Source organism: Pollicipes pollicipes, unplaced genomic scaffold, assembly GCF_011947565.3.
Source record: "Pollicipes pollicipes isolate AB1234 unplaced genomic scaffold, Ppol_2.1 Scaffold_713;HRSCAF=820_pilon_pilon_pilon, whole genome shotgun sequence".
Lineage (NCBI taxonomy): Eukaryota > Metazoa > Arthropoda > Thecostraca > Pollicipedomorpha > Pollicipedidae > Pollicipes > Pollicipes pollicipes.
The window spans coordinates 72,626-84,683 of record NW_023597010.1 but is presented as its reverse complement, the minus strand read 5'-3'; the positions used below and the strand labels follow the sequence as shown (position 1 = coordinate 84,683).

The 12,058-nt window shown below is 51.3% G+C and overlaps 1 protein-coding gene across 1 annotated transcript; it reads right to left on the bottom strand.

Moving 5' to 3' along the window:
* Positions 1-4,616: 4,616 nt before the first annotated feature.
* Positions 4,617-11,133, bottom strand: LOC119108982 (androgen-induced gene 1 protein). Its single transcript, XM_037232529.1, has 6 exons — positions 11,115-11,133; positions 9,399-9,582; positions 9,084-9,221; positions 8,566-8,783; positions 8,005-8,156; positions 4,617-6,802 (listed from the first exon to the last, which is right to left on the bottom strand). The coding sequence occupies exons 2-6, from the start codon at positions 9,573-9,575 to the stop codon at positions 6,747-6,749; spliced, it is 741 nt and encodes a 246-aa protein (XP_037088424.1). The 5' UTR covers positions 9,576-9,582; positions 11,115-11,133; the 3' UTR covers positions 4,617-6,746.
* Between the last annotated feature and the right edge of the window lie 925 nt (positions 11,134-12,058).

The following is a 12,058-nucleotide window of genomic DNA, read 5'->3' as shown; positions in this document are numbered from 1 at the left end:
AGAGTAACAGTGCGGGACGAGTATTTTGTACATGGCCTTCTTTGAGATCCCCACTCGTTTCCCAGTTCGTGTTTCCCAGATCCTGCCGTCATTTTACGGATCTATTGAACCGACCGGACCTGCTGGCAACTTGGTGCGGCCGCGTGGTCCATAATCCATCGGTAGTGCGGTGCGTAGTAGTTTTGGGAATGTTTGCACCACACACGTGGTGTATTTGCAAGTGGTTATGCTCAAATCGTTCGGCATTTCAATGTAACTAGCCGAGGGACCGACTCGTGGCCTGAGTCAAATTGTGCGTTTCGCTAAGGATCTTGCCCACATTTTTTAACGAACGAAAACTTCCTTTTACTTGTGCATCGCTTATCAAAAACTCCTTCACTTCAGCGCCACAGCAGTCATGGTCGTCAAATGACGTCAGATGAAGGTGAGCTTTGCGCGATTCGCCTCAAAGAGTTCGTCCAAGCACCAGCGATGGGCGAAAAAATCAAAAGTTCTCTCGATGCTTTCGTCTATAAATCTATCCAAGAGTGAATGGGATATTACGCGAAGTGTTTCTCAGCCCAACGGGTTCTAGGGTCACCGTGCTCATCCTCGTCACCATGCTGACCGACGATCAACAAGATAAGAGGATATTAATGGCTGAGCAGATCATGACCAGACAACGTCAGGACCAAGAACTAGATGACATCAGGTAGGTTGTCAACCCTGGCACAAATTTTGATGATGAGGGGGCCGATAAATGATTGACTTAAAAGATGCAGCTGAATCACGTCGGGTTTTGGAAATAGTAGATGAGAACATGTCCGCTCCTGGGAAAGGCACCACAGATTTCAGCGGTTTTCCCCTTCTCTCGCAAAGGATCGGACGATGGGCCAAACAGGTGACAGAGGCAGGCAGCAGAGAAAGGTTGGGACACAAAGGTATGTGCTGATACCGGTTATTGTCCGATTCATGACCGGTCTGCCGTGATGGACCCAACACGAGGAAGGGCTGGCTGGCCCATATAGCGGCCTCACCTGCGCAGTGAGCGCCAAGTTCGGTTGGTCGGTCACGCAGTTCACTTTTCGGCATGAAAGGGTTTCACTTTAAAGGTCTATGTCGGCCACCGTCCATTAGCCACACATAACCGCCCCGCGGATTCGCCGGCCATCTGAGATCACCCTCGGCCAGGTGGCGCGCATGACATCAGCCACTCGGATAGGTTACGTACAGTTTCTAGAATAATCCCTGTCTAAGCCTAGCCACATGTCAACCCGATCACTCAGAATATGCTGTCTGTTCTGCCGTAACCTAGAACAGTGCGTACCGGCCGAAATGTCATTCGATACTGGTTTTTTTAAAAGTAATCTTCAGCGCCATATCAACCGTCTCTTGCACCATATAGTTCCTCGGATCACAAGCCGAAATTGGCGATCACTGTTTGAAACTGGCTCAGCCAATAGCCCGCTAGCGTATCGTATCAACTACCGGATTATTGGTAGACGAGCCCCGCCCACTGGAATGCTAGGCTATTTCATATCAGCTACTGACCGGTATAAAGTGTTACATTAGCCGCGCGTCTGTAGCCTGGCCGCGGTCTTCAATATGTTCCTAAGGCTTAAAATATAAGCAGCCGGAAAGATATTGTGCGCTTTCCATTTATACCTGAAAAGCGCGTCAATGGAGACAATGGAGACAAGGCAATGGAGACAATCACCTCTGATGAATTACAGGAATCGTCACGGTAGCCCCATCAGATGACGACCCACTTCAAGGCATGTATCACTGTGATCTAGCTGGCTGACTTGCATCAAACTTTAGAAATATTTACTGTGCTATTCCCCAGTTTCTTAGACAAATGACTGCGCTTAGCAGCTCGGTAGCCCAGACCTGGCTACGGAGCGAGCGTAGCCTTGGCAGCGCGTGTTCGAATGGCCTCGATGGCTCTTTGCAGCGCTTCCCTTTAAAAGCAGTCACCCGTCATAAATTCGCATGCTTAAAATACATCAGAATTCGCTAAATCCCCATTGGCTCGCACATTAACTCAAAAAACTCAATCACTAACACGATACCGCCCGAGCTGCGCGCCGCCACCTCCACCGACGTCCTGCTGACTACCGAGATGTAAAGCGTTTTGCGAGCCCAATAGTTGACAAATGACGTCACACCTTCCGTATCACGAATCCATCATGGCCGCCAGACCAATCATAGAACAGGATTTCAACTACCGGTAGTACGGTGGTTAAAATGAAACGCGGCCTGCGTACCAGATACATGTACCAGATCACTTCCACTGGCGTACGCTTGTGGTAAATTTTAAAATACCACAGGTGGAGAAAACCTGCGAAGCTACCAAACCACAGAAGTTCTTTTTTACAGCGCTATAGCGCAATTGCTGCTGTAAATGCAAGATTGCCAAGCAGACTAAATATTTCAAATTCAGAAGTGGCATGCATGAACGGGCAGGTGCTGCCGATATAAGATCAAAAGGCACTAAGACTAGAACGAGTTGGAGAGCCGCAAAACAAAAAAGTTAAATTTGCTATACGTCAGAATTCTTATTAGAATCAGGATTTTCAGGATTGATGGATTGCGAAGGGTACAATTTCAGAGCTGAGTTTTTCGAATTGTCTTGGTTATTTCCTGTGCACTTTGCAGCATCTTGGGCCTCTTGTGGCTTTAGATACTCCTGTTCCAACAGGCACGTGCTGGAAATAAATGCGTATTTGTAGGTGCCAAAAATAATAACGCCGCCACATGGCATGCACAAATTTTGTTTAAACTCGTGGCACTCACCTGTCCAGATGAGAGGCTGATAAAACTGATATAAGTCTCCTCACTCTCCATAATCTATGTTGATCTAACAGTGACGCTTTGTCTATATCCACAGTCGCTGAACATTCTTGATCTGTGCTGAATGTCGTAAACCGTGCATAGGTCCAATATTACGCAGGGAAACTGGTTGTTATTTTGCGATGCAGCCTTGTCGTTATTCGTAACGAGTACTCAATCGTTGACTCTACGCATCGAAGTTCCCCGCATAACGCCGCAATCGAAACCACATCATAACATAGGAATGCCTCACCACCATAAGTGATATATGTACATATATATGTATATATTTATATGTACATATAAATATACACCTATATATATATATATATATATATATATATATATATATATATATGTGTGTGTGTGTGTGTGTGTGTGTGTGTGTGTGTTGTGTGTGTTGTGTGTGTGTGTGTGTGTGTGTGTGTGTGTGTGTGTGTGTGTGTGTGTGTGTGTGTGTGTGTGTGTGTGTGTGTGTGTGTGTGTGTGTGTGTGTGTGTGTGTGTGCGTGCGTGCGTGCGTGAGTGCGTGCGTGCGTGCGTGCGTGCGTGCGTGCGTGCGTGCGTGCGTGCGTGCGTGTGTGTGTGTGTGTGTGTGTGTGTGTGTGTGTGTGTATGGATACCTCGCAGGTAGCTTGGTTGGTTCGAGCGCCTGTCTCATTTCTCGGCCAGCCGTGGCAGGGTACAATCGGGTCGCTTTAGGCGCCCGCCTATTGTCCCTAACTGAGAAAGCCTGCGGCCACAGTCGGCGACAGCGCTGAAGGTCAGGGTCAAAGTCACTGAAGGTCACGTGACGTCAGAGGTCAGGTCCCACCATACCGAGTATTGCCGAGCGAAGCTTTTGCAGCAAAATTATGCCTTGTCCTGGAATTCCACGATAGGATGGCGAGGTCAGGGCACACGCAACGCAACGCAACGTGGGCGCTATTCCCAAATATCCATTAAGTCAAACAGTTTAGACTAAATCCCTTCGAAAACATCCGTAACATACGCACATTCTTTTGGTGTCAACAAGGTTGATATTGGGTCGGCGGCTTGATTTCACCTTGTGTAGGCGCTAAGAAACAACCCCACCCCACAAACCGTCCATTTTTAAAGGTTTGGACTAGGCCGAAAACGGTGGTCACATTTTCTCACTGGTGGACAGAGTGAAAAGCAGAACACCGAACGACCATATACACACATATGCTCACATTTCGCCGGTTCACAAACGCAGCAGCGTCCCAGAACGCTTTTAGAAGTTCAAACGCGGTCTACAAGGTCAGCTTTTCGTCGTTGACATGCGAGGAGAGACGCGCTAACACGCGCCCAGACGCACCTAGTGAGACGCATTGCCACCTGTTGAAGACGACGAACCGTCCCCGTGGCCGGAGACAAATATTATACAAATTATAACACACAACAGTTGACTGCTTTTACATGTATAAAGCTCTTAAGCGCCTTGGCACGACCTCCAGAATGCATGGAACTCTATGACTGCACGATAAAGGTTTGGCTGATGTATATCCATGACAGAAGGCTGTATGTCCGGCTCCGGCTCCTGCTTGGCGTCAGGCGACTAGTCGAATGTCAGCGCCGTGCAAGCATCACAAGCAACTATTCAGAAGCACTGTTTGGTGACCAGTCCTTACAACGGTAGCCAGAGAATGTAACGTATATAGCAAGCAAGCCCACACATTGAAAGAAACGTTCGCAGCATTTTCGCAGCCTGTTCAATGCGTTGCTTTTGGTCGGAGAATGCAGCCCCTTATTTCAATGGCGCCCAAGCCGAAGACACGTAGTCATAATAAACACTTCTCCTTCCCTATTCACTCATGTATTGTCCCAGTCACCAATTCACCAAGGCCCGGTCGATACGCACTGGTCCAAATGAGCTAGTTGAGTCTGCGTGACCATCAGATCTTGCGAGTTAACCTCCGCTAAATGCATGGAAACCTCCAGGTAACAACGTGCAAGTTAATCTAAAATATCTAAAACATTAAATAAAAGCAGACAAGAACACTGCACCTAAACTCTGCAACAGTACTTCAACAATCAACACGCTATACTGGGGAAAATACTACAACAAACTCACTACGCCTGCTGACACAACGCTAAATTCAAAGGCGTCTGCGCGTGGTTGTAATCCAATGACAATCACAACCCCAGTCCAAACTACCCTGTCCATGACAACCAAAGAGAGAGAAAATCACGTCCAGTCCAATTGTTTCGCGCAGACCAGCTTGTGTGAAGTACAGACCTGTTGGTTGGACGGACGCTACCTAGATATGCTAGTTGGACGGATCCGGAGGTGACCTCTAGGCACAATAAACAGCCCAGGAGAGATGGAGGTCCATCGCCGAGCCGTTTCCGCTGGGGTGCTCTGGAACTTGACGCCGCGTGCGCCGGAGCGAAGCGCGGGTAACACGACAGCGGCCTCCTGCCCGGGACCGTGACCCTGAGCCGACCTGGACTCATCTGCTCGCGACTCGGGCGACGACGGTGTTGCGCGCGGAGCACAAACACGGCGCGATCGACAGGCGCCCTCCCTGCGCCGGTCGCACCGGCGTCAACACGACTGTTTGCGTAACGGCGTCGCACACCTGAGACAGCTCAACAGCATGGGTATGCATCAGGAAAACGTAACGGCTCATTATGGCAGTTCGTAAGAGCATGGGCAACGGGCGGATAGACACTGGCGGCGCCACGGAACTGCACATCAAACGAGAACAGCCTGGGGCGATGCTACTCCCTCTGGCGACGCTAGGACGGTACACCGCGCCTCCACAAAGGCAATATCTGCATTGGTGACGACAGCAGGGGTCAACGCCCGCGCGCCAGACTTCAGCAGCGGTACCCAATCCACATAATGCAAGACCCCTACACCGCCGCGATTACTACGGATATACGCCTAGTACTGACGTGCCCTTTCCAGCTAGACAAGTCAAATCAGTAGAATCGTATCCTCGGCAATAAGTCGGCAACGACAAACCCTGCATTAGAGACAAGCGACCAACGTCCGTGGTAAGGCATAATTAACGCAATGTAAAACCCCTGCATCGGTGTAATGACCGTGTACGTTGCAGCTAGATAACCTATCAGTAAAATCGTAAACTGGGTAACAACCAGCAGGAGACAAGACCTGCGTTACAATCGACCAACGTCTCATAGCAACCCATAATTCATACAACAAAGTGAGCCTCCTGCGCCGTGGTAATAACATACACTGCAGATATGTAGGCCATATCAGAAAAATAATAATCTCTGTAACAACCAGCACCAGGGACATAGTTTCACAACATATTAGGAGGGAGGGGCCGAACAATGAAAAATGATCCAACCCATCCCCAAAATATGCCAACAAACAGGTTTCTCCCCGGATTTAGCCCATTTTCTTTCCAAAGCTGGGAGGGGGGCTAGAGCCCACGTTGGGGGAGGGGGTTCAGCCCCCAACTGAAAAGGAAGCCACGTCCCCTAACCACCAGGATACAACACCTGTGTTAGATACAAGCAACCAACGTCCCGCACACGGACATAATCCATACCATGTAAAATCCCTGCATCGTTGAAATGAACGGGTACTTTGCAGCAAGATCAGCAAAATCCGAGGATTCGCAACCTCGCAGTGGAAGTGGACGAGCTGAAGAGCGCGATGGCTATGAATGACGAGTTAATATGTAAAATGTGGCTGGAAGCGCACGGGCGTAAAAATCGTTACGCATCAGTACTATCGGTCACACTTAAAACTGAGATATCTGAACGATTTGACGGCGGAATGCCTCCAGAAATTGGCGGCTTCTGGAGAGACAAGGCATCGGTTGGAAATGCGCCGGACTATCTGGGATGGACCGGCCTGGGAAGCTCATTTACGGTAGAAGTGTGATTTAACGCGGGGCTTGGAGGGCCCCATCAGCACTACGGCCGTGACGGCGTACACATCATCGGCGGGGGGACCCCCTAGCGACGCTTCTTCCCACCGCCTTCCTTCGCCGCGGCAGCAGCCTTCTCCTTGCCTGAAACGACAAGGGAGTTTCTTTATCGATAGACAGCGTGCAGTTGTTTGAAGAGCGATGCGCCAATAAAGTCAGATCCGCACGGTGTCTGCACTTCACGGATCTACAGATCGTCTAAGCTGTTAATAGATTTGCTGTCGTTTCTAAGCGACGCACAGACCTCCCGAATTCTAGATGACTTCACGCGGCACTTCCCGACGAAGAAATGCAGACCAAAACCAGCTGTCACCGTGTTTTTCCAACGCGGCCCATTAGCGCAATAAAACATCAACAATTCAACGAGCCTGGCTACAGTCGGCATGCGTCTGAATGGACCGGGGTGCAAGCCACTTAGGCAAAACACGGTATATGACGCTGTAGAAGACTAAACGGTATCGCAAAACTCCACAAAACACGTGCGGTATGTCAGTCAAATTCAGCCCAGCTCCCGCGCGTCACCAATGCGCTTTCTCTCGATTATGGCAACATCTCTGAACGACATGCACCGCCGATCCCCCTCGACGTCATGCTCGCTGCAGGCCCGACCCCGCCGGGTCGCGGGGCAGAGCCCGACCCAGCCAGGCCGCGGGGCAGAGCCCAAACCCCGCCGGGTCGCGGCACAGAGCCCAAACCCCGCCGGACCGCGGGGCAGAGCCCGACCCCGCCGGATCGCGGGGCAGAGCCCAAACCCCGCCGGACCGCGGGACAGAGCCCGACCCCGCCGGCCGCGGGGCAGGGGTAGAGCCCGACCCCGCTCGGCTGCAGGCCTGACCCTGAACCAGTCATCCGCGGCGGCAGGCCACGCGCAGGACTTTGCTCGCCCATCCCGGCGGCCGGGCCAATCACGTAAACACGGTCTGAATGCTGACCACACAGGGCCTGCCGGTGCCTCATTGACAGGGCGTCACCGGTGGTCCCGATCCCTCACTGAATGTCCCAGCGCCCTCGCCGGAGAGGCCCAGGTCGCTGCGAGCGTGCAGAGAGGTGCAGTGGAGGTCCAAAAGGCTCGCCCAACAACTCCCGGGCCTCGATCAACCTGCGCACGTCCCGGGGCCGGCAGCAGGACCGGCCGCCCCTCGGCGTCCGGTCGTGTGAGTCACTGGCTACCCCACAGTCGGTCCAGGGGGTCACAGGCCACCCCATACCGTCCGTCCAGGGAGTCACCCGCCGCCCCACAGCGTCCGTCCAGAGATTCGCCGGCCGCCCCAACCGCGTCGCCTCACCCCAGACAACCGCATCCATCCGCTTGCCGAGCGCGAAGAGACCGAGCGCCACCAGCAGGTTGCCGGCCATGAAGAGGAAGCGCAACGGCCAGCTGAGCACCCTGAGCACGCCGTACACCCAGATCTCGGCTACCAGCGCCAGGTACATGGTCCTATGGCGGGCGGCGGAGTGTGAGCGAGGCCCGGACGGACGGCCGCGGCTCGTCACATAGGAGCCGAGTTCGGACCGGCCGCGAGCGCGGGCGACGCCATATAAGGCAGCAAGCACTGAGGGGAGGCACGGGACATCGAGGATTTGCAGCGAATCACACCAAATTCAATCACCACTGACGGAAGGAATCAGGCAGAACCACGTGGTTATAAAACAAGTCAGCAGAGCTCCTAGTTAACTCCTGTGAGCCTCTCTCGAACAGCCGATACACCCTCGCGATAGTGTAGAGTGACCAGCCGTGTCCCCAACGCAGCCCAGCTGCAACATAATGGTCACACATCTCATCTAGCATTCCGACACGGTCCGGAGAGGAGGCCCACCAGCAGCCGCGAGAGAACGCCGCCACTGACCAGGCCAGGTAGGTGACGAGGAAGGTGGCCAGCAGCGCCACCGAGACCCAGTTGCTGGCATAGTGGTGGCGCACCGTCAGCACCTCCAGCAGGCCCAATAGCAGTGGCATGGTGTGCACGCCGTGGTTCAGCCACCACGGGTAGAACAGGTCCATCACCTCGGGGAACACCAGGTCGCGGTGGATGGCGTACAGGCCCCAGAACATCAGGCACACCACCTGCCGGGGCGGGGAGGGTGGAGGCTCAGGCAGACTCACTCCCACGGCGGTCGCGCGGCTGCTGAGAATGACACGCACCTCGCGGCCGGCGCGCAGCTGCAGTGCCTCCGTAGCTGCACTGTGCAGCGTGCAGGCACCTGACGCCACTGACCAATGTCACACGAGCTCGGCCTTAGCCACGGCGAAGAAGATGGTCGCTCGCGCGCTCCTCAGCGGCGCGCACCGCCACCTCCGCGCGCACCCTGACGACGCCGCTCTCGTGAGGGGAGGAGCACGTTCCCGGGGGCGTTCGACACCTACCAAGGCCACGGGCAGCGCCAGCGCCGTGAAGAAGAGGTCGCGCAGCCGCTGCAGCCGCGTGCCGTCACGCCGCACGAACGTGCTGCTGCCGAGCAGGTCGTTCATAGCCGCGATCACGTAGTAGATCAGCTGCACGGTCTGTGTCAGGTACGAAAAACGGGCAGGTTGGACGACTGACAAACTCTGATAAGGTGACACATACATAGATGTGGCAATAGCTTGGAAGCCATATATGTGTTTATATATATATATATATATATATATATATACCATTTAACATGCAAATATGTGCCAGCTGACACATCAAATACTTACCAGTCCCCACACTGTGAGAAACTTCCACCTGCCACCCCATTGTGGTCTTGAATTGAAGAGTTCTTTAACCAATGGATTGTCTTGGTGGGGACCAGCATTTTCCAGCACATAGTATGTATCATAGTAGGTGCATGCTCCAAACACAGCCACACCCACCAGATGTAAAAGCAGAGACATGAACAACCTGGGAACACAGCAGGCAAAAACTTGTGACAGAGAGCATCAGATGAGTTGGTTCATTGCTGCTCCTAGGGGACAACCCTTATGGAGATGAAGTTATCAGGGCACACTTCATCATGGGGGATTTGGCAGTGTTATACCTTGCTGGGTTCTCAGCCTTACCATGCATATTTGCTAGCATGATGATATTCCTGCTTGGGACATGACTGAGGCAAGGTCATAAAGAATGCTGACATTGTAGATAGCACCTATGTGCTTCCAAACACTTTGGGCACCAGAAGCTAGACTAAGAGAACAAATAGTAAAACAAAGCATGGACTGGAAGCTCTCAGGGTCCTTTTAGGATTAACATTTAGTATTGCAGTGCCATGTCTCATTTTCATAACAGGAGGGGTTTATCATGTGCTAATTTGACTCCTTTGAACCTGTTTGACCAGTAAAGGTCACTTTTGTCACTTTTCACAGAAATGCCTATATGACATGGTTTAACAAGATATTACAAATGGCTATTTGTAGTTTGCTTAGTTTTCAAGACTGTAGGGGGAGGGGCTCTCAAGTCCCCTCAGACCCTCACAGAGCAAAAGTGAACAAAGCTCCTGTATGAAAGAGTCAGAAAGCTTAACATACTGACAAAATGTATAGAAACATTTTTCACTTGTCTTATGTAAGTTGAGAGCAAAGAAGCCAACCTAATTTATTTGCTGATATTGGTTCCAACCAGGTCAAGTGGATACTTAATGTGAAACACATTATCTCTATGAAATCATATCCCCTAGAGCTGCATGCAACATATACCAGTCTTTTCCAAAATTGAAGAAAAACACCTGGAGAAGCAGATCTGAACAAGAAGACATGAAGACCTGCAACCTAAAGAACAATGAGTAGTCTACCACAATGTGCACATGTTATTTCATTGTCAGCAGAGGTGTAATTTTGAACAGAGAGCAACCAGATCTACCAAATATATGCAAAATAAATTAAACTCCCTGGAGCTGACCCACCTTTCTCCCAAAGTTAAATGGCCTGGAGGCGGAGCCCCTAACTGGTTAGGACACACCTGACCATGTGGGCTAGACATTACCAGACCCAACTGGATTCATTACTGGATTAAACCTGCACCAATGCACCAGTGTGGAAAACACTGGAGTAGAGTTTTTAAGTTTGGCAGAGGGGATAATCTGGATCAGAGGAATCTAACTAGACTTTGAAGAATAACCTGATCTAAAACAGACATTTCTAATAATAGAAACACTTGAAACCTCTCATCTGCTAGCAACAGCTACGGACATATAATCCCATTTCATAAAAAAAAATTGGGGACATGTCCCCGACTCAACTCCCCAATCGCTGCACCAGCTACAACCATGCACTGCAGATCTTCACGGGATTCCGTAACCCGTTGGGGCAAGCCATGAAATTCGGGGTGGCCTTTTCTGATGTAAGGCAGGATTTCTGAAATGGCACATGTCATGTTGTCTCTGGGTAGCCAACGGAGCCTACCTCCAGGCAGGCACTGAACGGGGGCACACACACTACCCGACCGACACACCCGCACCCCGGCGCGTCGAAACACACAGTACCGCCAAAAGAGGCTCCGGCAAGGCCGATAGGAGTAACACTGTCCGGTGATTCTCGCTCCATCCTCGCTAACGTTACCATGACGTCACTGCTGCGAGGACTTCAAGGTGTGACGGGCCCCACGGCGCCGAACGTAAAGCTGAAGGGAAGCCGGCACATCGAAATATTCGTACAGATAATATAAAAAGCCGTTAGTGGATGCTAGAACGTAAAAACTACCACAAACATGATGATTTGCTTTGCAAACCAATGCGGCAAACCATTTAACTGCAATGGCCAAAAAAGTGAAGGCGTGGCCACGAGAATTGTTCGCAATAGGGAAACAGGAGCATTGGCCTTTTTTCTTCCAATAAAAGCACTCTGTTAGTGACAGTTGTACACGGCCAGTGGCGCAAATGCGTAAAAAAATAAGCGACGAACGTGACAATGCACGAGACACGCTAAAGCGGCAAGCCATTACAATGCACTTCGATCGTACACGGCCTCTCACCCTGTGGCTTTGCTGCCACCGGTGGTGCGGATAAGTGGTGGGCGTGGTGAATCTATTGTCTGCTGCAATTAATTTTTTGCTTCAGATGCGTCAAATGCCCGCCAGATGCTCTGTGTTCGGCCCGTGCCCCTCCACATTCTGGCGTGCTCTGTCTGTACCCATGTGCACGGCCGGCTGTGCTGGGCCCGTAGTCGCACCTGTGCGCGGGCCGACAGTACTCGGTCCCTATCCGTCAGCTTAATCAACGTGAGTATCGAGCCCCATATGTTGCATTCTTGTGACGTTTATGTGCGTTGCTATGTTTAGAGGGAATATTCTACATTTAATATTGAATGGAACATCAGTTATGTTGAAATAAGCTCACTTGTAGGTATTTGTATACTTTTTAGTGGAAAAGATTGTTCTAGACTAC

Bases quoted from the DNA above. Each gene is read 5' to 3' on its own strand.
- LOC119108982 (XM_037232529.1), bottom strand. From the start codon at position 9,575: ATGTCTCTGCTTTTACATCTGGTGGGTGTGGCTGTGTTTGGAGCATGC. The intron at 9,222-9,398 runs GTAAGTATTTGA...TACCTGACACAG, and splicing joins TTCTCACAGTGTGGGGACTG to ACCGTGCAGCTGATCTACTA. The intron at 6,803-8,004 runs GTGAGGCGACGC...TTGTCGTTTCAG, and splicing joins GATGGATGCGGTTGTCTGGG to GCAAGGAGAAGGCTGCTGCC.